Source organism: Crocodylus siamensis, chromosome 14, assembly GCF_052110815.1.
Source record: "Crocodylus siamensis isolate JL-2025a chromosome 14, ASM5211081v1, whole genome shotgun sequence".
Classification (NCBI taxonomy): domain Eukaryota; kingdom Metazoa; phylum Chordata; order Crocodylia; family Crocodylidae; genus Crocodylus; species Crocodylus siamensis.
The window spans coordinates 7,453,453-7,479,472 of NC_143408.1; the positions used below are offsets into that span (position 1 = coordinate 7,453,453).

General features: G+C 56.2%; 1 protein-coding gene across 1 annotated transcript; it reads left to right on the top strand.

Annotated features, from left to right (window-relative positions):
* Positions 1-1,381: 1,381 nt before the first annotated feature.
* Positions 1,382-24,635, top strand: KLF16 (KLF transcription factor 16). Its single transcript, XM_090027572.1, has 2 exons — positions 1,382-1,813; positions 16,601-24,635. Exons 1-2 carry the CDS (start codon positions 1,480-1,482, stop codon positions 16,897-16,899), a joined length of 633 nt encoding a protein of 210 aa, XP_089883698.1. The 5' UTR covers positions 1,382-1,479; the 3' UTR covers positions 16,900-24,635.
* Positions 24,636-26,020: the final 1,385 nt, after the last annotated feature.

Consider the following 26,020-nt stretch of genomic DNA (forward strand, 5'->3'; position numbering starts at 1 on the left):
CTCCATCTGCACCCCCCGTTTTGAGATCCTGGATCTGCTCGTGCCGGGAAACCACAGGACGGGAAGGTGAGAACAGCAGGCCACCCATCTCTCATGGTCAGGAGCAATGAACTGAACGCCAGGGCATCCCGGACTCGGCCTAGGAAGGTTTCCAACCCCTGCTCAGAAGGGAACAACCAACCTCGGTTTGCAGGAAGGTTTTGTGCGTCTCCTGGTTTTCACCAGCTTCTGGGATGCAGATGGCCCCCAGCTTGATCTGCAGCTACCTTAACAACCCACAGTGCTATGTGAAAGCTTAGGACAGGAAGCAGAGAGAAATGCTGTGACACCGTGAGAAGACAGATACAGCACGGCGTCGGGTTTGATTCACTTCCCTTCACTTAGCAGCAGAGCAGTGGCTGTCTGCCACTCTGTTGTCTGCCGCTGGCTCTGGGGAAGGTCTAAGCAGTGGTGGGTAGTGGGTCCTTTGGGACTATTTCCTCCCCGCCCTGCTCCTCCATAGTCTGGGATTGGGGTTTTGGCTGCTGCAGAGGCAGATTAGATAATCTCACTTGCTTTTATTTTTCTTTTTTGTGTAAAGGAGGGGGAGGGGAACCTCTATAATCATCAAAGCAAACTGCCAATGCGACCTGTGCGGGGAGGGCTGAGGCTTGGGGCCACTAAAATGGGTCTTTCAGGAGCGTGAAGCATCCCATTCTTCTCAGATGCTCATTTAAACCTCAGTGCTGATTGATCACTTAAGCCTCAATGCTGATTGATCACTTAAACCGCAGTGATGTTAACTTGAAGGTCCAGCTCCATTAACTACTCCACTGATCAAAGCTGGAGAAGGGGAGAGACAGAGGTGGCAATCTGGGCGGTATTACCTGTGGGACCAGGGGGATCTGAGCCTTGCTAATGGGGACAGGGGCTCAGAGGCAGACCAGGCCCTTTGGCGCAATCCGATCGCCTTGATGTGACCCACGCAAATGGCTGGAAACAACTCTTGGTGGCAAGCTTTCGGGTGTAGCCACCCAGCGTGGGGCCGAGGACACCCTTCGCCGGGCGTGCTCCTGAACGGGTCCAGAGATGGCACGGCGCAGCCATGCCGGCTTCGCCCCGCGCCTCCCTTCTCTTTGCGGTGACACGGCTCCTTAGGCCTTGCCTGTCCCCAAGTGCGGGGGGCACGGGGGCAGGTGTTTGTGGGAGCACCGGGCGCGGGCAGCCAGCGCCCTGTCCGGTGTGGGCATAAGTAATCCCGGCGACAGCGCGGCTCAAAACGCGCCCGAGCGGCCAAACCCGCGGGCGGCCCCGCACGGGCGGGGGCGGGGCCCCGGGCGGGGCGGGGCTGGCGGCGCTCCGCCCCCCGAGCCGGGCGGAGCCGCCCCCGCCCCCGCCGCCGCCTGCCCCGGGCGGGTGTGCGCAGCGCAGCGCATCGCAGCGCGGCGGGAAGGGCAGCGGCAGCGGCGGCGGCTCCGGGCACAAAGCGGCGGCGCAGCCATGTCGTGCCTGGACTACCTGGCCGCCGAGTGCCTCGTGTCCATCTCGAGCGGGGCGCGGCTGCACGCGGGCGCCGAGGACCGCGAGGTGCGGGACACGCTGCGGGCGGCGGCGGGCGGCGGCGGGGGCCCGGCGCGGCCCGGCTCGGCGCACTCGGAGAGCGGCCGCTCGTCCTCGTCCGCCGAGGGCGCCGACCCGCCGCCGCCCGCCGCCGCCCCGCCCGGCCCCGGCGCCAGCCCCCCGCCGGGCAAGCGGCACCGCTGCCCCTTCGCCGGCTGCTGCAAGGTCTACGGCAAGTCCTCGCACCTCAAGGCGCATCTGCGGACGCACACGGGTGAGCGCGCGCAGCCGGCCGGCCGGCCCCACCACGTGGCGAGGCGGCGGCCGGGGGCGGGGCGGGGCCGTCGCGCGCGGGCCCGGCCGGGGGGGGCAGGCGCGCTTGCCCTCGGGCCGGGCTCCGGAGCGAGCTGCGCGTCCCCCCCGCGCGCTGCTTCCTCTCCGGCGGGCCCGGCGGCGTTGTCAGTCGCCCCTCTCCCCCGCCCTGAGGCCGCCGCCTCTTCGCCTCTCTTTCTCCTCCAAATGTTGTCCGCCTGCTTCGGGCAACTTTGCTTCCCCTGCCAGCCGGCCTCAGCGGAGCGGCTTTGCCTTCCAGCCCCAGCGAGCTGGGCGACGGGTAAAGGGGCGCGGGCGGGTGGCCGGGCACCCCCGGCAAGCCCCAGCCGCAAAGCCAGAAGCGCACATCTGGTTTCACCGCTGGCTCGGGCGCCCCCCACCAGCTCGCAGACTCGGGAGGCAGCGGTCGCCCCTGCGGTCGCCATCCGTCAAAGCGGACGCTGAAACAGTTAATAAAAATATATATGTATGGGGGGGCTATTATTACCGCGCTCTGCTTACTTGACATCAGGATATGACGGCTGTTATTGAGGACTGTATGCTGTGCTCATGCGTGATGAAGCTGGCTGTACAGCAGCCGGCCTGTGGTGCGGGTCGGGCATGTAGCAGACGGAGGAGGGAGTACAGGGCAGCACGTCGGGCAGGGCGTTGCAGGAAGGGGATGGGAATGGCGCTCGGAGAAGGCGTGCCGCTGTTTGGCAGCACGCCCGCCAGAAGCGTGGCCCCGGCCGCCCTGGAGAAAGTGCCCTCTGTCCCGGGCCACGCTGCTGTGGGCGTGAGGAGAAGGCAGGCTGGCATCTTTCCGTAGCAGTAACCTCGTGCGCGGTATCAGCTGTTGCACGGCTGCTTTTTAGAGCGACGCTGGAGAGTTTGTGTGCGGTTGAATTAACGTAACCAAGAGTCCAGTATGCGGGTGGAGGATTCATCCTGAGACAGGAGTTAGCAGAGTTCAGATCCGAACCACCCCAAAGTTATGGGCGGTCTAGGTCAGCTGTTTTTGTTACAGCCGAAGCCCTTGGGGCCTGGTTCTCTCTCCTTCACCGTGACCCCAACTGGGCTACACTCCTGCTGATCTGTCATGCCCCGGCAGCGGATCTACAACGCCCATCCTGCCATTTGAGGCCCGAGAGCCTCGTGTAATGGCCAGGAAGTTGCTGAGATCTGGGGCAGCGAAATACCTCAATGGTGTTCGCCGTAGGATGCATTTTAAAAGCCTCGTGTCACTTCACCTGCTTCCTACGGTGTGACAGCGACTGCCTTGGAATATCCATTAGCCCACGTCACCTGGATCCTGGGTCCCGACTGCCGGTGGTTCTCAGCCTTTTTAGACTTGAGGCACCCCTCCGAAAATGCCAGCTCTTGGTTTCACTTAGTTTTTGACTGCACAAAAAGAACAGAGGAATTTTTCTGTTGCAAAGAGCACAACTGGCCAGGCTGTTTCTAACACTAAGGATTCCCATTTGAAACCTCGGGTTCATCTTGTGACTCATTTTTTGCATGCCTAACAGTGGTAACGGTGCGTGCCACCCCACGGCACTCTTGAAAGGATGTTGAGGCACTCTGCTTGAGAGTTGCTGCCAAGGTAGTAAGTGGTTTAGTCCCTGGGCATGGTGGCCCTTGGTTGGCGTATGGTTAGGCTGGAGAACTGCCTGGCATCTCTTAAGAGGGGCTTTATGGAAAGGGTGGGGACTGGTTTCTTTTGGAAACCATTCACTGGGGCTATCATAGCAATGAGTAAGGGACCGGCAGGGACTTCTACCAGTGTGCACCGCATCAGATAAGCTAATACACTGGGGTACGGGTGCTGACGCTGCTACAACATATGCATGAAGCCGTGACAGCAGTGAGTCCTGGGCACCGACTGCATGGCAGAGGAAGTCGGGCAGCATTTGAGCTGGGTAGAGTGGAGCCCTTGCTTGGTATAAAAGCCACTAGCAAGCAGGTGAAGTCTGTCACTAGACGCAGCTTGAAATGCCCTCTTGCCCAGGGGAGCGTGGAGGCCTTTTTGTACCAGGAAAGCGGTGCTGTTGGTCTCTCGCATCCTGCCATCCCACCTCCCTTGCTGTGCTGGGACAGTGTGGGGAGGGGAAGGGAACCTGGTCTTTGCCCGCCGTTGCAGACGGAGCGCTTCGCACCGTGGGGGTGGAAGTGCACCTCCTGGGCTACGAGCCGATGATCCCTGGAAGAAACTGAGCCTTGTGCAAGATGCAGTGGGGGCATCATGCCCTTTCCCAGCTATGGGACCCTCAGGGAGGGTGGTAACGGGCATATTATTGCTCCTGTACTGGTTTTGACTCCTTTACCTTTTACGTGAAATGCTCTGCAGGAGGGTTAGTCCTGCAGCGTTGCTAACACAGAGCTGTGGGGCTCACGACTGATGCTGGCAGAGTGCTTGTGGGGCTGATTAGCCTCTGAGCAGGACTGGGAAGCTGAGGACTTTCCCCAGCTAAAATCCCCCAAGAGAAGCCGCCCCCTTCTGTGCCTCTAGCTCTAACTGATGGAGCCGGGGCAGCGTGGGCTCCAGGAGCGTGCGGGCAGACCCGACAATATATTCTGTCTCCTGTGCTGTGTGGAGGTGCTGCTGCCCGTTTCAGAAGTAAGATCTCTGCATACTGACATCTGACTCCAGCGGCATGCATGTGGTGGGTTTGTGCTGGGTGCTGAGCTTTGGAAAAATCTGACCCGCGAGTGTCCCAGTGGAACTGCTAGAAGCTGAAACCTCTTGCACGTCTGCCCGCTGTCACAGGTGCTGAGCACTTAAACTCAGCCCTCAACTTGTATGGATAACCTGGGTCTGAACACGCCGGCCAGGAGAGTGGATGGGATAACGCGCTGAAAGGGGGAGCCGGGGTTGCCTCTAAAATGCAGAAGTCGTTTCATTAATCAAACTGTTCGTGGACTTTAATCCTGTCCGAGGACATGGATGCAAAGCAGGCTCAGAGTTCTGCTGGTCAGCTGTTTTCAAGCAGACAAACAACTTTCTCCAAGAAAATCTACCAGCATGGTAATTCCTCCGAGCCAAAATGCTTCACCTGTCTGGTTTAGCCCCGTAGCATCTAGGGACCAGGCAGGGTCAGGACCACATTGCGCCATGTGCTGCGCGAGGTGCTCCCGGCCGTGACGAGTTTAAAGCATGCAGGTGTATGGAGGAACGATCCTGTTTGTGCTCAGGAGGCCGTGCTCTTACATATTTCAGCAGGGGTGAGTCAAATTTTGCACGTGGCTGTAATCTGGGGGTGCCTTTAATCACCTTTGGGCAGAGGTGGGAGCCAAGAACCTTGCCTGGGTGACAAAAGATGCACCGGCTCTATGCTCATCGACTTTTCCAGGCATCTGGTTAAAGCAAAATGTTCTTGCCCCTGTTACTACTTGAATGCTGAAACTGAGAAGTACATCCATCCTCTTGCGGGTGCTGTTTACTGCCAGGACTCTGTCTTCCTTTCTGCTTGTTCACAAGTGTGAAGCTGGAGTATTTGGGTTGCGGTAAAGGAGTGTCTAAACTCAAACCAAAGCTTTCATGTCTCTTAAAATGTCTCCTAGGCTTTCAAAATCTGTAAGTGCAGGCTCAGGTTGTGACTCCGAGAGAGACACTGCAACCTGCTGTAACATTTCCATGAGTCAGTCAGCTAAAGATCACCTGCAAAGTGTAGGAAAGTCTGGCCACGTGCACTCGCAGTTGTGATGTGTGCAAGGAGAGCAGGGCAGCTATTATTCAAGCCTTGTTTCTGTTCCCTCTTTTGAAACCTTAAAAGCTCAGGTCTCGTTGCAAGAATCATCCAGGATAGAAAACTGGCAGAAACCATGCCAGGGAAACCTTAACAGTTAAGGGACAGGGGATTTTTATTCAGACTATTAATGTCTATTTGACTCCACATCAGAATCAACTGAACATCGGGATCTGCAAATGACGGCCTGCGGAGCCAGGGGGCTTCAGCAGGGAGGGGTAGAAGAAGTGGCGGCAGCAGCCCGGTTCTAGCACCAGCTCGCCTTCGCCACCTCGCCGCTCATTGAGGAGCAGAGAGCTTCAAAGTCTGCGTCAGCCCGGACCTTCACAGAGACATCCTCCAGAACAGGAACTCTCTGAGATTTCTAATACAAACTTCAAGTGCAGGGAGGGCAGGCCTTCGTCTAGAGAAGCAAACTAAGAGCCCCACCTATAGACCTCTCCAGGTCATTTGTAAGGAGGCAGACACTTAGGGAAGTGGTAAGCCGCCAGTTTGCACGTCTCGTTGGATGCTTTTATAGACTTCATGGCACAAGCACTTCCTTGGGAGTGTGCCAGGGTTGATCAGTGTTGATTTATGTAAGTCACCAGGCAGGGCCCACCTGGAGCAGTTCTGCGCTGCCTCTTCTTTCTCTCCAGCCGGGTGTCAAACAGAGACTTGTTGTGCCGGTGCCCCTCGGTGTGTGTGGGTCGCATTGGGGACAGCGTATCCACTCACTCCTGGGAGAAGCTCTGTGGTCCCTGCTCGAGGTGCTGTGAGGCAGCCTCTAAAGGAAAGGGTCGAGGTGGTCTTTCTGGTTTGCCATTCGGGGATCTTCTTGTTCAGCACCTGCTGGGTTTCCTGGGGGCTGTGGGGACCTGAAGTGCTCTCTATTTTTGACTGCCTGAGAAGCTGCAGCCTCCCCTTTGGGGAACCTGACCACAGTTACCTCTTCCTTCACCATCTTAGCAGGGCCTAGCACTTTTAACAAGCAGGTAGCTGCTGCAGCTAGCCCAGCCTGCAGCTGCCAGTTAGCTCACCTTGAGTGTGCCGTCTGTGCACTGCATCGACCTTGCGTTTGCTTCCTGGTGCAGCCGGAGGTGACCGTTGGCCATCTCAGATTTTACAGATTGCCTCGATGACTGATCTCCCTCCCAGCTCTCTCCTTGTTCTTGCTGCCTCCTGGGCAGATCACGGTTCGTGGTGCATTTTGGGGCTAGAACTGTTTTTCTTAGGTCAATACAGACATAAGTTCATCTGTCTTCCAGGACACCGTGCAAAATGCTTTTGTTCAACTCTGTACAGCAGGGGGGCTGCCCCCAGGAGTGTGGGGTGGGGGGGGAAGATGGCACCAAACGGTTGGGGGATTTGCTGTTGGAGGAGGGGGGTGAGGAGCTGCCCAGCTTAGCTACAGCAAGGTTTAATCCTTGCTTTGTTATCAGGGTTGGGGCATTGTGCTTGGACGCCTTGCCAGCAGCGCACCCAGTAAAAGGGGGCACAACCGGTGCTGTCACAGCAGGGAACTGGGATGGAAAAACCCTTTCTTCAGTGCCAGGAGGAAGTGCAGGGTCGTAGTTCCTGCTGAGGGCCTCCATTAGCGCTAGACCAGAAACCTGTTTCTCACAGGGCTGCCTTGAGGTCCCAGTGCAGACGGGCTCTGTGCTGTGCACTGCATGCAGCTCCCTGCCCCCGTGAACTTGGTCTGAATAGATGAAGCAGGAGGGCAGATGGGCACAGAGGTGGGAAGCAATTTGCCCAGGGTCATACGGTGGAGCAGTGGCAGAAATAGGAGCAAACCCCTGCCCCTTGCCAGAGCCAGCTGTGTGTCCAAAGCTGTAAACTCTGCCTCCCTCCTTAAATTGTAGCGACTGGGGAGAGGAGAGGAACCCTCTGAAAGTGTGTCCATGCCTCTGTTGGGGGAGCGAGGAAGTCATGCTGAGTGAGCCTTGATCTGGCTAGCCTGGGTAATGCTAGCGGTGAAGGGGCGATGGCATGGCACAGGTTGGCTCCTAGATATGTACCTGGGACCCCGAGTGGAGCTGATATGGCCCATGCTGCTGGCACAGCTAGGCTGTTGGTACCTGCGCTATGCAACCAGGCACGTCCCAGCTGCAGTCAGACTTGCGTGCAGGGTAGACCTAACCCTAAATGGGAATGGTGGTGTCCATCTGGGCACAGGTTGAAGTAGCCTAATATGCATTTCTGGCATGCATGACATGAGTGGGAACACGTGTGGGATGACCCAAGGCTGCCTGTTCCCTTCTGTGCTCCTGGCCTCTAAGCTAGATGGTTGCTGAATGCTCATTTTGGTGGAAATGTCACAGGTTTGCCATTTTGAAGCAACTGGTCCCAGACACTCCAGGGGAGTGGCCCTTCCCATGCACTGGGGCAAAAGCCTAATGGGCCAACTCTCTCTCGGCTGCGGGAGTAGGACGGGGTGTGATGTGGCACTTGGTGGTGCAGAGTACTTGGCTTCTGTATGGCTGTGGGGCGGCGTACCCGAGTGTGGAGACTTGGAGTACTGAGTGGTTGTCCCATTGTCTTCTCCGACGGGTGCTCTGGAGATTAAATCACAGGCTTCTCAGAGAAGCCCCCTTGGATTTGAGCACTGCTGGTTTGGGACCTGGTCCAGAATAGCCCTGCCTCCCTGAATTGCCAGGAACACTTGGATGCCCCCATGCATGTTGCTTGCCCTTCTGTTTAGGTGAAGCCATTTCACTTTTCCTCGGGAAGGGTGTGTGCAGACCGGGGGGGGGGGGGTGTTGAGGGGTTGCATCAGGGAGGACTCAGGTTGTCTGGCTTCCTCCCTGCAAGAGTGGGCGTCTAGCCGGACCTTTCTGTCGGAGGAGCACCCAACAGATCGGCTGGGCCCTGCTAGAGGAGAGGCACCTGTCCCCTGCCTCAGCCCTCCGGCATTGTGTGCTGGGCAGGAGGCTGCGTCGCCTGCTGTCACGGGATTGTCTCATGAAAGGCCCCATTGTGATGTGGTGGTCGGACCTAGGGACGGTTGAACTTGATGAAACGGCGTGTTTTGAAATGGAGGCACGATAAACCCCAGTGGCCTCAGTACATCGGGGGAGCCTTCCTCCTCCAGCAGAGCTGCTTGCCAAAGCTGAAGTACAGAGTTAGGCCCATTGCTGTCCCTCGGAGCCAGAGCATCACCAGGGTTTCTTGCAGCCGGAGCCTGCTGTAGCCACTGGCAGTGGTGGGAGGTGGGCCAGGGGATAAATGGTGATGCATGGGGGAGCCCAGGTATAACCTCCCTCGGAGCAACCTCAGTGGCAGGAAGGGGCTGCTGGGCAGAAGGCTGAAGTCTGGTCGCGGGGTGGTCAGCACAGAGCTCTGTGACCCCTTTCATGAACACTTGTGTCTGTGGAAGGTGGGCAGAGGTAGCACCCGTTCACCGCACCCCTTGGAGCCGCTGTGGCATACGAGGCTGAGAGGAGACCTGAAGCATGCCTGTCCATATGAGGAGCAGGACACGGAGCTCATCCTGGATCCAGTTGTACTTGGGCACTGGACACCATGGCGGGTGGCATGCAACCAGGCCAGTCCCTGGGGAGTATTATTAGGTGGCTGTTGGTAGCAGCAGTTGAAGTTTCAGGGATTGTCTAGGCTGCACGGGTGCGTCCACAGCGATGCCCCTATGTAAACTCCTGTAAGGCTGCTGCAGTGTTGCCCCTTCCCGATAGCCCTGGGCTTTCATGCTGGTTGAGCTGTGGTGGCAGAGGGAATCTGCCCCCTGCTAGAGGAAAGGCCACTGTGGCAGCTGGCTGGGGTTTGAGTTTTGGACGCTCCAACCTGCCAACTTGCCCCGTTTTGAAATGGCTTGCTGCAACTGGAGGGCGACGATGCTCCGTTCTCTGGCTCTTTGTACCAAGGTCTCCGGGGGCTTTACAACCGGAGGAGTTGCTTCAATGGGAATTAAAACCCGGCTCTTGAGCGCTGCTTTGCACCTCTAGATCTCCGTGCTTTAGATCCACCTCTCTACGCTGCACAAAGGAGGGCAGGCTCATTACCCTCCTCTCCTGACGGGGGGGGGAAACTGAGGCATGAAGCTCTGAACCGCTCAAGGCCAGTGTCAGCTGGGAAGGATATCAGGTTTGAGTCCGTCTTGTGCTGGCCACCAGCTTTGCCTTGCTCCCCTCGCTGCCAGCGTGCGAGGAGGCGCCTTGCTGAAGGCTGTAGTGAGTCGGTGACAGAACTGGGACCAGACCTCAGCAGTTGTGGCTCTCGGCTGCTTCTGGCTCCTGTGCACTGTGGGCTCTGCAGGTGCAGACCAGGCTTTTCAAAGCACCTAGGAGGAGGTGGCAGCCCAACTCCCTGCTCTGACTCTGAGCCAGGCATCTAATTCCCTTATCGCATCCGCAGACTGGCTGGAATGAGGAGCGGCCTGGAGAGCAGGAATGCAGGAACCGCGCGAGGATTGCGCCGTGTTTTGTCTGGCCAGCCGTGCCCCTTCCCCGTGCCTGTGCAAAATCTCTCCTCTGGTCCGGCGGTCTCCCTTGGTGCTGGGGTGGGGGGCACCGAGCGATGGGTGTTGGTGCTGGGGCTGCCCCACAGATCTGCGCTCTCGGCCTCTGGCCCTCCCCAGCTGCAGCAGGGCTGGAGCTGAGCCTGAAACGATTGCAGCAGAGCACGGGGGAGGAGCTGCTGCCAAGACCAGGGAAGGGCTGCGCGGGAAGCGCTGCACAACCTGTGTCCTCGGCTCACCCGGCGCCGCGCAGGCTCTGGCGCAGATGGTGCACGCCACCCCGCCCCGGGTGCCGTGGGGGGGCGCCTCCCTGCAGCGTTAACCCGTGGAGACCCGGTGCTCACGAGTCCCTGGGCCGATGCCAGGGAGCGGCACTGTCATCTGCAAGCCCAGCCTGCCCTGCGGCTGCTGCCAGCTTGCGGCCTTTCCGTGGACACTTGTGTCCTGAGGGCCACTGTGGTTGCCCTGCTTATGCGGGAGCTGGGGCCCTGCTCCCTAACCTGGCAGCCTGGCCTTCTTGCTGCCCTGTGTGGTTGGGGCTGCATTTCCTGCTGCGCTACCTTCTGCACCCTCCCTGTCTGGGGAGTGACGCCTTATGTGGCTTTCTGTTCAGTGCCTTTTCTCAAAGACAAAGGGGAACTCCTCCTCCTCCTTCCCCCCCATCAGCTCAAGTGTTAGCCTGGCAGGGTGAGTCACTGGGCCAGCCCATCCTCCTGTGTGTGTGGGGTGTGCCATGCAAATACCCCTTTCCAGGAAGGGTTGCATGGCTGGGCAGCCTCTGGTGGGCCAGGAGCTTGGTGCCCCACCCTCTGGTACAGTAGCTGGGGCACCTGCTCCACCCATTATCTGCCCTCTCCCCCCCCCCCCACACCCAGTGACTCAATGTCATCTTCAGAGCCAGGTGTTTGGCACAGCGAAGGCTGCACAGCTGCCATCACCTGGCAGCGAAGCTGCGGGCAGGGAGCGAGTTCGGAGCAGCCTGCCGAACTTGAGATGCCCCGGTCCTGTTTGCAGCTCGGTGGTCAGTGCACCCCGTGACTGTGAGCAGGTTGGTGCCCCTCTTGGGGGTGGGGTCCTCTCTGGTCTGGTTAGCACATCCACGCAGAGCTGGCAGATGAAGTATTACAGTATCTTCTACCAGCAGGGTACTCTGGGAGAGGCCACGTGCCTTCTGTGGTTAGAGATGATTAAATGAGTGTTGCTTACCCAAGAAGAGCTGCCCCACCCCAAACCTCAAAGGATCCAGGCTTTGACACTCAGATTACCTGCCTAGGCCCATATGGCCCCTAGCAGTGCATCACAGCCCCCTGGCAAGCCCTGCTCGAGCTCACTTCTCTGCTCTGTGCTCAGCAATGTTTGCCTCTAGTGTCCCTGCTGTTTGCTGTGGGCTGGATCAATGGCTGCTTCTGTGAGGTTGTGGAGAGGAGAGGGCCACCCCACCTGAAGAGCCTTGACATGTGCCGGCTTCAAGGCTGGGCTCGCTTCTAGCCCCTTGTGGGACAGGCTGTGGCAGCGGGGGAAGGATGCTGAGCAATTGGGTTTGCAAGCAGCAGGGGCTGCAGCGCCCTCCCATCTCCATTCACCACCCCTGCAATCCTCCTGCTGCCTGCCTTGAGCTTCTGGCTGATTACAGCCAGGGCCACGCAGTCATCAGGCGCGGCTGGCTCTTGCACCAGCTCCGAGCGTGCCTGATGCGTGGATGAGTCTGGATCCCTGACCGGCATCTCTCACTTGGAAATGAAGAGCGTAGGACTCGGCCGTCCTCACAGAGAAGGGCTGAGTACCCACCTTTCCGCAGGCTCTGGGGAGCGCAGAGGCAGGAGCAGCTGGCAAGGAGGGGCTGCTGCCTTCCTGGCTTGTTAGGTCCAGCTCACGCTGCCACGTGTGGGGGTAACCGGAGAACGCCTTCCCCTTAATTTTGTGTCGGGGATGCCAAATCCCATGCTAGCCAGACGGCTTCATTCCCACGAGGGCTGTACTTTTATCCCCTCTGCGAGGCACGCGTGAACTGGCGCGGGACTCCAGCAGCTTGACCGGGTCTGTCGGAGCAGGAGTAGGACCCAGGAGTCTGACCCCCCCCCTCCCCCCCCCCATTGCACTTTTGGGGTCTACCTGCTTGCAGGCCTGTTCTGAGAGACGGTATCGAGATGAGCCTGGTCCTCGGGCCCCAGCCCCTTAACAGCAAAGTGAAACTCAACCCTTGACCAGCCCTGCCCGAGCCACTGGGAGCGTGACAAGCAGGAGAGCAGATAGTGTGCTCAGGGCTGAACCTGTGGACGGGGATAAGAAGCCACATGCTGTAGTCCTATGTGGGCAGGGGCTTACTGTGGGGTTTTTTTTGTGGGGTGGGGATACTTGACCCGGAGCTTCTGGTGCTGCCATAATGCTGGGAACACACTTGCATGTTACAATCTGAGTGAAGAAAGGCCAGCGCAATCTCTGCGGTGGGCGAAATGTTTATTTTTTTACCTAATAATTTGCCCCAAAATGGCCTTTTGGGGAAGACTGAAACTGCAAATTCGTCATAGTTTCTATCGGGTAGGGAGGAAGATTTGTCATATGGTTTCTGTTGGGTGGGAAGGAAGATGGGGGAATTTTTAACCAAAGGGCTCCAGGTTGTAGCCGTATTGGTCCAGAGGAAAAGGCAATTGGGACTCGTAGTCCTGATTAAAGGATTTTTTTTTGCAAAAATCTTGTCCGTCTAATAAAAGATATCATCTCTACCACCAGTCCTGACTGCCTTAACCAAAGGGCTTAAACTTCTTTCTTGTGTTTTTGTCCCCCTGGAAAGTAAAGCAGTAACTTTTTCATTTCAAAGCAATGTCCTTTGTTTCAAAATTGGCCTACGCTTTACAGGGTTAAGTAACCCAAGAATGAAACAAAGCCTGGCAGTTTCTCAGCTTGACCCAGGGCCTTCGGGAGGTGCGTGATGTGTTTTTTAACGCACCAAGGTTTGTTCCAGTTTCACCTGATGCCTCCTTGTAGACTTGCTCCATTATTTGCCCGGCTCTAATCTCTCCGGCCCTGCCCTACATACAGGTGCCTAACGTGACCTGCGTGGGCAGGAGTATTGAAGGCCGTGTGTCTTGGGATAAGCACGCGCAGAAGGGAGCTGCAGCATTGTGGGGCTGAAGGAATAAGGAAAGGCTTGCCTTCAGTTTATTTTTATCTTGAAAGGGTCCCCTCCACTATCCCACGCTTGGCAGCCAGGCATCGGATGTGACTCATGGTGAGGCTGAGAATAAGTTCTCAGGAGAGCGGAGCCGTGTCTCGGTCCCGGTCTCTCTGCCTCGAGCTTGTGCAGCCGGGGGAGTTAGTCATGCACAAGCAGTTCTGCTTTTTTTTTCTTTCCCCCCCTCTGCCAGTCTCCTCCCCTTCCCCTCCCAAACTTTCCTTCCAAAAAGCTGTGACTGAAGAGCCTTCCTGTCCACGACTACACGGTCGGTGTGTGTGCGGGGGCTTCCCAGCCATGTGTTGGATTCTCGTACCCTGGTAGCAGGGTTTAAATGCATCATCATGCGCGGGATGAGTGTAGTGATCCCCAAGGCAATGCTCATCTTAAAACTGAGCTGTTGCCATGCCCTGGCGGGCACGTGCAAGACCTTCCTGCCAGCGTGCTGCAAAAGATCAGCGAGGTGTGGGGGAGAAGCATGGACGCTACTGAGACTGCGAGTTCCCTGGGGCAGGGACTGCTGTCTTCTCTGTGCAGCACCTGACACAGCGAGGTCGCGGCTCAGGACGGGGGGCTCCTAGGCACATGGTGATACTGAGGGCGCACTGATTGTGTGACCGTCCCATGTTTAAATAGCAGGGCTTAAATACAAGAGGGAGAAACCCTTCTGCTCCAGTGCAGGAGGTGGTTCAGGAGAGTGGTTTGCCTGGGGCAGGCTAGCCCAGCACTGCAGAGCTCTTGCATCTTCCTTTGGAGCAGGTGCTGGCCACTGGCTCCGACAGGGTGCTGAGCCTCATTCAGGCAAGCAGTCCCTGGGTGCCCTGTAAAGCGGGGCGGGGGTCTTGCTTGGCATTTATCTCCCAGCACTGGTAAATGTGAGTGCCTCAGATAACAGACTGCATGGACCTTGGAGGGAGGGCAGGACTAATAATCAAGCCCGTGATGCATCTTGCATGATTGTGGGCAGCACTTCCTGGGCATCAGCCTGTCGGGGGCAAAGCCCAGCAGTTTGCACTTGGCTAGGGCTGGAGAGCAGCATCTTTTTCCGTGAGGGTTGGAGTGCTTGGCTCTGAAGTGGGGGAACCTGCCCAGCCCCAGCAGGATGGCATCGCCGTGCTCTGAGCTGACGCCGCCGTTGGCCCAGAATTGGTGTAGCCAGGCCTGGGCTGTGGGCTGAGCCCAGATCTGCTGCCTGCGGGGTAGGCTGGGCCTCGGGAAATGGGAGGGAATCTTGCAGGGAGGCACGCAGTTGAGTTTCGCTGCTGATGCCAGCGGTGATAACGCTGAATCTGTAGCTGCTGAAGCTGAGCTCACCCCAGGGCACTTAGTCCCTTGCTGCCAGTGGTTCCCAGCTGTGGCATCAACAGTCTTGGCCAGAAGCCTGCATCTTGTTCTTTGAAGTGATGTCCCAGCCCTTGGCTTTAAGCTTGTGTGTGTGGAGGGGAGGAGTGCTCTCAAATGCTGTCAGTCCAGGCAAACCTGGATTCCTGCTCCATTCAGACAGGGATGCCCTTCCAGACGCGCAGAGCAGGAGGAGCCCTGGGAGGGGGCAGGAGTCACTGGCCAGGATGGGGTGGGGGGGAGAAGGGGAGGTATATCAGGCAGCAGGAGCCTGCTGGGTTGGATGGACTCTATGCTGGGAGCTTGTAATTAGTCTCCAGGGAGGCCAGACCAGACAGCATCTTAAGCTGCGGTTTTAATTTGGTCTTCATCATCCCCTCTAATGTATTTTTTATTCTTGTTCCTATCTGGCTGCTTTGTGTTGGGATTAGGCAGATGGGGACTGGGATTAGAACTGGCAAACAATACGGCGGCGTGGCGTCCTTGCCCAAATCTCTGCAATACACAGAGAGTTCCCGCCCTTGCGGGTGGAGGGGGGGATTCATCCACTCTTCCCACTGAAGCAAAGGGGGTGGAAGGGGAGTGAAGCCCTGCTTGGTTTGGGGGCTGTTTGCTGTCTCCCATTGCACCGAGAGAGTTCTGAGCTTTCTACTTCGCCGGCAGAGCTCCTCCGTCTTCCCTCTGCTGTAGGGCTTTCCCCCTCTGTCAAGCACACTGGCCCCGCTCAGAGTTGAGGGTAGCCAGGAGGTATGGTTAATGGAGATCTCCTGGCTCTTAGGTGCAATAAAGATGTACGGAGTGCTGGCTGGGTAGATGCTGCCTGCACCCACTATTTCCCAAGGTTTGGGGTTTCTAACAGCTGTCTCCTCTCCAGTGCCTGTCCTTGCTCCACGCTCTGAATCCCCAGCTATTCTTGCATGGATGCTTCTGGCTGCCCCTGCATTGTTGTAGGGGATAGGTTGGAGTTGGGAGGCAGAGGAAGATGCACACACACACGCCGCTAGCAGTGTAAGACGGCTCTCGTTGCTAAATCACATGAAGGCACTGTCTGGGCTTGTGGCTGCCCGCCATGCCAGCCACGCAGTGCACAGCAGCATATCCCCCAAACCTGCAAAGCAGCGTCCAGGGCCCTAGAAATCTGCCTGTGCAAAAAAAAAAAAAAAAAAAAGCTCCCTAGACAGTGTGCTGCCACATAGTTGGGATGCAAAGGACTGGGCCTGCAGAAAGCTGCAGGGGGGGTGTTTTTAGGTTGAGCTGTGTGCTATAGACCCCCATAGTACAGATGGCTAGTGGAGATTCTCCCTTAGCTTAAATGTTGGAGCCTGGGGCCCTGGAGCAGGAGGAGCTGGGTTCTGCCTTTGCTGTTCTGAATTTCCTTGTGGTCTCAGTGTGCAGTGTGGAGACCCACAACCTTGTCACGGGTGCATGCCTACCTCTGGTTCCCTGGGTATACAAGACCTCTTTCTCTGCCTGGAGAGAGGGGTGGGTGTCAGGCCTGCTGAGAATGGGCTCTGGATGCTGGCCATGAACCCTATCCGGGGACTGTGCCTCCAGCGAAGATGGGCCAGAGGCAAATGCAGCCTCCAGGAGTGGGTGGGAGAGAGGATGTAGTTGGAAAGGTGGAAAGGAAAGGAGAGGAGTGCCAGGGTAGCCTGGACTTCAACCTTCCTGGCTACTTCTTTCCTGCACTGAGCAGACCCTGGTCAGCCACTGGTTCGGTGCTTTCCCTTGCAGACAGCTGAGAAAATTTCCCCTCTTCTCCCACTGTTTTCTGCCACAAGGCACCACACACCCTGGGCCCACCAGGCTGCTGCCACAGCCATTGGTAGCAAGAGCCTGGATTCTGTCTCCTGCCTCTGAGCCCTGATGCCTGCCTCTGTTCAGGTTGGGGAGGCAGGTCTGAAGTTGAGGAGAAGGGTGTATAGGACATCAGAGGTTACAGGTTGTTGGGGGAACCCAGTCCTGTCCCTTGTGGGGTCAGTGTGGGTGTGTATATGTGCCCATGCACTCACCCTTTCTTTCTGTCTCTCTCTGCAGGTGAGAGGCCATTCCCATGCACCTGGCCTGAGTGCAACAAGAAGTTTGCGCGCTCGGATGAGCTGGCGCGGCACTACCGCACACACACAGGGGAGAAGAAGTTTGCCTGCCCGCTGTGCGAGAAGCGCTTCATGCGCAGCGACCACCTCACCAAGCACGCCCGGCGCCATCCCGCCTTCCATCCCTCCATGGTCAAGCGCTCAGGCTGCCACAGCGTCTCCCCCAGCGACTCGGCACCCAGCAGCCTGGCGGGCAGCCCCGCTGCCAGCCCAGCCCCCAGCCCGGCCAAGTTCCTGTAGAGACGTGTTGCTTGAGGAGGTGAAGAAGGAGCCTCTCTTGGCTGCACAGACTGTCAGAGATGTGCAGAGATGCTGCCTGGCCCATTCCCAGCCCTGGGTGGCCCCTTCTCGCTGACGGGCTCCCGTTCTGGTGGGCTCCCTCTGGGCTACAGACTCTTCCCCCTCACGCCTTGCTTCAGCATTCACCAGCTCCTCCCGGTGCTGTGGCTGCACGCTCTGCTCTTCTTAGGGCTGTGGAAAGGGCAGCTGCTGGGTGCTCGTGGGACTCGGCCATCTCTTATGTTGCCCCAACCTTGGCCCCGTGGAGTCCAGCACATCCATAGGACTCTGCATGTCTCTGGTATTCCCCCACCAGTGCCACAAAGCCAAACTTGCTGGCCTGATTTTGAGGGGTTCCTGCCCAGGGGATGCTGAGGGTGTGATCAACATGATCCCTGCCCTTTTATGCCCCTGTTCTGCCTTTGCTGCTGACCCGCTGCTGGATTAACAGTCCTTATTGCACCTGGGAGGTGCAATGGCCTAGATTCCCCTCTATGGGAACCTCTCTGTTCCCTCCTGCCCTAGGGATGGTTTTGACTATCCGTTGAAGGCAGCTCAACCCAGGCCAGTTTTTATCTTGTCGTCATCTCCAGAGCTCACGCCTGCTTCACTGTCTGGACAGAAGGCTGCCCGGGGAAGAGAGATCCAATGACGAAGATCGCTGTTTCTCTGCACTTCCCTTCTCTCAGAGACATGGCTTTGCTTTCCAAAAGATCACTTTTCTGTGATGGGGACAGCCCATGTCCTGCTCTAGCAAAGAGGTGAATCCCAGGCCACACTCTAAATATTTATTTATGTAGATTTTAACCCCCTCCCCTGGCTGCAGACTCATGGGCCCTTGGCAAGCTGCAGGAGCCTGGCCCGTGGGCCCTGGCTGAGCAGTGGTGGTGGAGGCAAGATGTGGCAGGGAGTGGATCTGTTGTGATGCTCACAATCCAGATCCGCCTCTCCAAAGCAGGGGCTTTTAATCAGCCTATTTATGTAAAGAATCTGTTTTTATAGATGCGGACTCTGGACAGGGAAACTGGGAACATCTTAGTGGCCTGAGCACCTTGTTAGCCCTTTGGGTGCATGTAGGAGTAGTGGGTTTCAGCCAGGCTGTGCAGAGCGCGGTGTGGAGAGCGCTCTCTGCGTGCCCCTGCTGTTGCTGGAGCATCACAGGGCATGAACCAACCAAACCGGAGTCTGAGACCCACTAGTGGCCTCCAATTTTGGATGCCTCCGGTTTTAGGTGCTGAACTGAAGATATCTCAAATGGGTCTGATATTTCTTTCCCTTCCCCTGCAGAGGAAGGGTGCTTGGCACCTCAGGGAAATTTAGAGTCCTTTTAAGAAAGCTCAGGTTGTTACCCAAAAGACACTGGTTGTTTCTGGGGATGGAGGCCTGCATGCTGCCAGTACGTTAAAAGCTGGGGTATTCAGAGCTGCATCAGTCCAAGTGCCTAGATCCTAGATGGTCCGGTTGGTGCTGAGGCTGCCCTGCCCCTGGTCTGCAGGGGTCCCAGCATTTTCTTCCATGCTTGGTACTGGGAGCATCTTGGCGGTGTTCTCCCTCTGATAACGGGGAAGCCTGAACATGGCTGGGCTGCAAAGTGGGTATCACCGTCCCCCTGGTCGAACTCTGAGAATCACCCAGGACCTTGGGATCTAAAAGCAGGAGCCTGACATCAAGGACCAGGTCCTGTGGACTCAGTAGCAATGTCTGTATGTGAGGGGCATGGCATGTGCCTGGCACTGCATATACAGTCTGCACTGGGGATGAAACTGGCAGCTGGTGGCTAATTTGTGGTACACTCTTCCTAAAAGATGACCCGAGTCTGGACTTCAGCTTCTCCCACTGCATCTTGCCTGCTGCTCGCCAAACCTGCAGTCTCCTTGCCGGCTGCGACTGTAGCCGGACTGGTTGGTGGTAGATGAAAGAATGTGGAGAGTCCCAGGCAGTTCTCAATGTGCCACTGTCTGGGCAACACTCCCACCACTGTAGCTGGCATTAAGCCTCCGTGTTTGAGGCAGGGATGGAAGCCGGCATAGGAACAGCCTTTCCAGACTGGGGCTGGAGCACTGTGGCGTAGGGAATGCCCCCGCTCTACCTAGTCTGGGTGTGAGCATTAAAATCCACAGGCAAGCTTGAGCTAGAAGTTGTCCCGCTCTTCCCCCAGAGCTTGCAGTTAGGGGGATGTGCTGTGGAAAGCATCTAAGCTCTGTGGGTTGTAGTGGAGTCTGGGTCCACTGACAGGAATAATTGCTTGTGTGGCCTGGAGTCGGCTTCTGCATTGTGCGTGGCCCTTGGGCACCAGCTCCCCAGGGTCAGTCTCAGGTGATGTTGGCTCCTACCAGAAGATGCTCCAAGCATGTTGCTGAGGAGGTCTCAAGACTTCGGGGGCGACTGTCCCGGTGACGCAGCACCAGCTTTCTGAACCCGTGACTGGATGGTGGCTCTCTGGGCTTACAGACTGGGGCACAAAGGAGTACTAGGAGCAGGATGGATTTGCACTTGAGAGACTGTGACCAGCTGGATAGCTCATGTGCCCTGGGCAGCAGCTGCTTGGAGAAGTTAGCAAAGGCCCCCATGGGGTTGAATACACTGAAATGTAATGCATTAGCCGTCTTCTCCCCTTTACCCCTTTGTTTTGTGCAATTGGACTCTGGAGCCTACCCTTCTTGGTGACCTGCAGGCTGGGCTTAGAGGCCCCCAGGCTGTTTGGAGCTCTGCATTTCTCTTCTGTTGAAGTGACTGACGGGGAGATGAGCGGGTTGAAGGGAAACCTGTTTCTATCCACAGCCGTGAGGGTTCATGCCTGCTTTTTACTCTCTGCTTGATTCCTGCAGAAAAGGGTCAGCAGGACTGGGGGTCTTGGAGCCTTGTGATGGGATCGAGGATTGGCTTGACTAAATGGCTTACTAGATGGGTTGTAGTAAGGGCAGTAGGCTGGGGTGATGGGGAGGGGCAGTTTAAAAGATCAGTAACTTGCACAGGGGATGGGGTGGGAAGAGAAATAACTGGCCTTATTTTTTTTCAGGAAAGTCAGGGGGCCACAGCACCTCCTGAAGTGACACGCTGGGAGTCAGGCGTGGGGTGGGGTGGGGTGAAGTGCAACTCTAGCTCTTGGGCACTTCATGGTAAATGCCCTGGGCTGTTACCTGTGAGGCCAGACTGCTCCCTTGGAGCAAGAGTCTGTGCCAAGTGTGAGCTGCTTCAAGCCTGTAGTTGGTCTTATGCTGCAGCAGTGACCTGCATGGGGTGATAGCATCAACCCCCTGCCCCAGGCTGGAGTCCTTGATGTGCCTGGCCTGTTGTGCCGGGCATTGCTGCTAGGACATGGGGGCTGGATTGGTCCTGCCTAGAGTAGATGAAACCCATAAGACTACAGGGTGGTGGCCCCAAAGAGCATCACTGAACCCTACTGCTGTGTTGGAAGACTCTGGCCTTGATCTCCACCATGCTTGAGATGAGAGCAACCTCAGGGAGTCATTTGTGGTGGCCTGATTGGGGCCAGCAGGAGGGAGTCTTATGCCCTCTGACACAGTTGGCATTAGGCCCCTTACGTGCACAGAGGGAGGGGTGGGCATGTCCAGGCTTGGCTCAGACTTGCCTGCTCTGCCACACCACTGTGAGCATCAGCAGGACAAGATCCTGCCAGTGAAGATGCCCTGTTTGGTGGGATGGCAAGTGGTGTTCTCTGCTGGGGATCTCCACCAAGATCAGCAGCCTGGGCATGCAGCCCTCCTGCGGGGTGGTCCATGCTGGGAGAGTGCTCCCTCCCACTCCAGTATATATGGTCTCCCCATAAATCTTCCTTCACCAAAGTGTGCCAAATTGATATTGGTGTACCCTTGCTCCCAGACCTTGTGGGGGACAGGGGAGCCCTGCTGCGGGCATTTCTGGGAACATGGCATCATGCAGTCTGTTCTGGCTGGTGCCCCCAGCCCCTGCTGGATGCTCTGCTCCACAAGGCAGTCAGTGCAGCAGGGTCCCTGGGAACTGATCTCTTGTTTATGGACCCATCAAATATGACTTCAATCATAGTCCAAACGCTGGTCATCAGTGGGAGCGTTTTATCCCCTCTGGGGCTTGGCATTGGGTTGAAATCTGTTTCCTGCTGTCCTTTTCCTGGGTGGGAGAGGTGTTTTTAGATATTTATTTAGTCCTTAATCGTTGGCCCCTGTTAGCACCAGCATCTGGCAAGCAAAGGTGGAACAGAACCCATCTCTGAGTCCCCTTGCAGCTGCTGCGCCATGGAGCTGCCCTTCTTGGGAGGCAAACTCTGCAGCTGTGACTTGGGCAAAGACTGGGCCCTATATCCCTCAACACAACTTTCTTTCTTGTTGTTGTTTATGCAGGCATCAATCTGGAATACCTCTATTGGCTTTAGTGTTCGAGGGGAGTGTGGGATTCAGAGGAGTGAGGGTCATTTCCCATACTGGTAAAGGAAAGCAGGAGTCGCAGTTAGATGAAGGGGGTTGATTCCAACGTGCAAGAGATGTCACTGCGCCAAGTGAGCTGCGGGATCGTTCAGATTCAGTCTAAATTTTCATCGAAGCATTGGGTCTCCTTGGATTTCGTGTGGAGCTCTGAATGGTTATTGTTCTGGCTTGTCATTTTTTAATAAGCTTGGGAAATGTATATGCTATTTTTTTTTTTTTTTTACGAGAGATTATTTTATTCCGTGTGTGCGTGATATTTTTACGGTCTTATCTACTAGAGCTGAATTTATATAAATAGATTTGTCTATATAGTCAAATCAAATGCTGCTTTTTTGGGAAAGAATAGCTTACTTTTTTAGTGCCACTTTTCTAAAACTGTTTGGAAGGGTGATTGCTTTGGTCAGGAGTAGTTGGTTGGGAAGGAGCGTGCCTGGGAGCTTGTGCTTTGCGCTAGGTGTGTTTTGTGTATTTTGTAAAGCACCTTTTAGTGCCCTGTACACTTCTGCTGGAGGTAAAGCTGTTGATCAGTTCTTTCCTCGCCTTCCTGTTTTTAGATTCATCTCCCCCTCCCCAATAAGTTGGGAAAGATTGTGGCTTTTAAAAAAGGTGTTGTCCTATCTTGGTCCCTGACAGCAGAGAGACACGGGGGACCTGAGCTCGTAGGTGCACTTATGGCAGGAGTGGAGTGGCATCTCTGCACTTGAAATTGGCCCTTGGCAAGAGATGGGCAAAAGGCTCCGGTAACACTTGTGGGAACGTGGTGCTTTAAGTACTGGGTGGTGCATGCATGAATTTCACTTAAGCCTTTCTATGATTAGATCCCTCCCTTATTCATCCTGAGCTTGGAGCTGCCTCTTGGTCTTACCGCAGCCTGTCTAGCTCTACCAGTTGTAGAGTGCTGGTGAGACGAGTCCCATCTTCTGTTTCCGCCTCTCTGTATCATCTTCAGCAAAGGTATTTCTCTCTGTGCCTCAGTTTCCCCACCATTCCCATAAAACAGGGAGTGGGGAGGAGGGTCATCTTGTGGGGCACTGGCCAACAGGGTGGTGTGGATGGGGTTGGTGGGCGAGGTGCAGAAGGTAGGTTGGCTGGAGCGGGAAGGCAATGAGGACTTCCCCTCTCGGAGCAGGTGATGGCTGGGTCTCTTAGCTCAGCTGGGGAGGAGCATGGCCTGTGGTTCATAGGGGGGACGTGTAACAGGGTTGAGTCCAAAGGCCGCTGTGATGCCCTCTAGTGATCACCTCAATCCGGTCAGGGTCTCGTCCTGCTTCCTTGTCTGCCATGGTGTTAAAGGTAAGGAGGGGAGCTGCCTTCAGAGGCCGGTGAGTCCAGGGTGCGCTTGCTGTCACTCTCATGCATGCGCTCTTGGTCCGGGGCTCTTTGGGCCCTACTTGCCTTAGGGCTGAATTTGTGGCCTCCTTCTGCCCCTAAAGTCATGCCCATGCACCACAGATGTTACTCTGTCCACAGTTCCAGCTTTTTGTAGAGGTCTCAGCCCCCTTGGCTTTAGCTCCCCTTTATTCTGGCTGCAGGCTTCCAGCCTCGACCCGCTGATTCGGATCAAGCTCTCTCAGGCTCGGCCCTCTCCGTGTCTCTGGTCTCCAGGCCCCTTGGCCCTGTCTTGCGCCTTGTCCCCAGCCCTCCTGGCATCCCTAACCCAGGGCAAGGCTGTTCCCAGCTTGGCTCGGCTCAGCCCTCCCTGTGCTGAGCTGGGGAGGCCAGCGGCAGGTGTTGGGGACCTGTGTACCGCAGGAAGTCCTGCTGATGGTTCAGCAGGTGGAGCTCAACACTCAGCCCCTTGCATGCCCTTTGAGCAGCCTTGAGCTGATGGAGGAGCTGTCTTTAGGGATCAGACATAAGGTGCTTCTCTCAGACCCAGCCATTTCGACTTCCCCAGCAGAAGAGGCATCTTTTACGCCCTTCCAAGCACTTGCACCGTGTTACGTAGTGTCAGCTCACTGCCCCGTTCTACCGTGGAGGCAGGTGTATGTTGGTGTTGAGCAGTGAGGGCCACGCTGAAGCTGAGATCCAAACTTTCTAGTGCTAGCACCAGAACAGGTGGTCAGAGATGCACTTTGGCATAAAAAATAGACTTTCATCTGAAAGCTTCCTTGGGTGCTGGGAATAAATGGGCTGTCACAGAAGCCATTTTCTAAATGAGACATATCCCTGTTTATTTTTTTTTTAACCTTGATTGAATGTGGTTTTTGCAGCTTTGTGCCTAAAGAGGCAGTGATTGTTGGGTGGAGGGGGGCAGTGTGTGTGCATGCATGTTCACTCTTCTGGTCAGTGGTTTAGTTTTGTGAAGTCACTTTCTAGGAAAGGTTAGAAGAGCTTTTGAACATCAGTTTTTAGAAATGGGTTATTTAAGCCAGTGCTGGAGGCGCTGACAGCTCTTTATAACAGACCTTTGGACATGAGCTCGTTGTAAGACTGTTGTCTCTGCTCTGTATTTCAGGGATGAGTGAGCTTGGCTTGCCTAGTATCAGGCCTGCTCAGACGGGGTAGGGTCAAACGTTCCTCTAACGTGACCAGAACCTGAGTCTGCTTGGAGGTGGGAAAAGAGGCAGAAAGGTAAGTCCTGAGGAAAGGACAAGCCACGTGCTTGTCCTTTCTTCAGGGCTTATCACAGATTTTAGCCCGGGCTTTGAACCCTTTCTGTGCCAGCTCAGATCTGGGACTGGAAGCGTAATATCCGCTGCATTAGGGAAGCATGCGTAGTTTCACACTGAATTGCCAGGGTGATGACCTTACATTTTTTGAAGGGAGAGACCCAGATCTGAGTTTCGCGCAGTCTCGGACTTGGAGACTTCTCTCTCTCCCTGCTGGACTAGATCAATCCTTGGAGCCAAGGGCGTTACACCCTGGCTCGCTGGGATTAAGGCTGATCTTGGAGCGTATCCTTGGGCAGGGAGGGTGTGCTCCCCGGAGAGGGAGGAGCTGTCCTGCTTGCTATGTAGTTGCAGCAGGAGCGTGCAGCGGGCTCTTTGTTCCCTGGTGGGGGTTGTATTGTTTGGGTTTCCAGGATGCCTCCTGGCTTGGATCCCAGCCCACAGTTGGGATGGCTGCTAGCCAGGTTGCCCCTGCCTTGCCTGGGGTGTTGTAGCTCTTGGCATTGGCACAAGGCATTTCCTGACTCCTGTTGGGAGCAGCTGTTCTCTGATCTCAGGGCTCCACCACTAGCTTGTGGTTGCTGTTGGCCAAGATCGGCTGTGACGTCCTGCATCCCACCCAGCAGCAGCCCTGAGCATTTCTCAGGATCAAACTGAAGTGGAGGTGATGGGGGGGGGGGGGGAGGGAAATCCCTGCTGCAGGGAGTTCCTGCGCCCTGGGGGGTGCAGCCATCTAGCAGGAAGCTGGGGGGGGGGTGCCTCATACAGTCAAACCCTATGGCAGGGGGAGCGAACCGGCAATGGGCGGGGGGCACGGTCCCATCCATACTTCTTAAAACAGTGTCCTGAACCACAACTTTTGTGCTAACCCACAACACCTTTCAGTCCTGCAGCGTCCCCATCTGTAAAATGGGGGCAGTGAGACAGACTTCCTTCTTAAAGTGCTTCTGTGATGGGTGGATGCCTAACTGTCCACGTGCTCAGATATGGTATGTGAACGATGTCTTCTGTTACTGCCCAGCCCAAAGACACGGGGCTGGGAGGTGAATCCTGGGCACAAGGCAGCTGCCAGCGCTGATGCAAATCCAGCCAGAGCAGTACACTGACATGGGAGTGTGTGGCCCGTTGACTTGGTTGCTCTTGGACAGAGGTGGCTGGGGCACGGCTTAGTGATGGGGGAGCTGGAATCCCTCGGCTCCGGCGGGCGCGGCGCACAGAGGTGCTTGCTGCCCACAGGCCTTTCAGGGAACTTCCCTTTGCAGAACGTGTGTGTGTGGGGAGCGGGGTCCTTGTGTCTGCTCTTGAGTTGGCTGTGCTTGGGGCTGAGTGAAAAGAGGGATTGAAATGTTGCACTGTCTTGGTGCTTTATTTTAAAATAAAAGTTTTTAAAGAAGCCCATGAAACGTTTCGACTCTGCGGTATTTTAATTTCTCTGGGGCTAGGGATAATGCTTCCCTATCCTTCCTCCCCACCCAAAGGGTACTCCCCTTCTCCACAGCCTGCTTCTACTGGCTCCCGCACAGCATAGTGTCTGCATTCACTTCTTGAGGTTGGCTTTTAGCACTGATGAAGGCCAAGCCCTAAGGTAAGACTGTGCCTGTGGGTTGGGGGCTTTTGTCTGCAGCTCCTTCCTGAGCAAGTCGACTGGGATGTAGTGTTGTCTCCAGTCTACCTTGTGCCATGGAGCGAAGCTAAGGAGACCCATCTGTGACCCTTGGTGCAAGTCAGCTGAACAGCTCTGCGTTTCCAGAGGAGTCCTACAGTCTGGCCTCTGTTGGCTGGTGTTTCATCTCGAAGGTCCTGCAGTGATAACGCATAGTGACTCATTATGAATGGAGAGGGTCAAGAGGGGTACTTGCATCGGAAGGCTCCGCATGTCGGCAGCCTCTGCCAGGGGCGCTGGACGTGTCCTGCAAGTTGCAAGCACCTCACCCTCCTGCTGGGATCAATGGGGCTGACAACTTGCAGGTGCCAAATCACTTCATTTATAGGTGTTTCAGTTTCCCAACGTGTAAAGTGGGAGTCGGGACACACTGCCACCTTTGG

Excerpts from the sequence above, each read along its gene's own strand:
- KLF16 (XM_090027572.1), top strand. The coding sequence starts at position 1,480 with ATGTCGTGCCTGGACTACCTGGCCGCCGAGTGCCTCGTGTCCATCTCG. Across the intron at positions 1,814-16,600 it reads GCATCTGCGGACGCACACGG|GTGAGAGGCCATTCCCATGC; the intron begins GTGAGCGCGCGC and ends CTCTCTCTGCAG.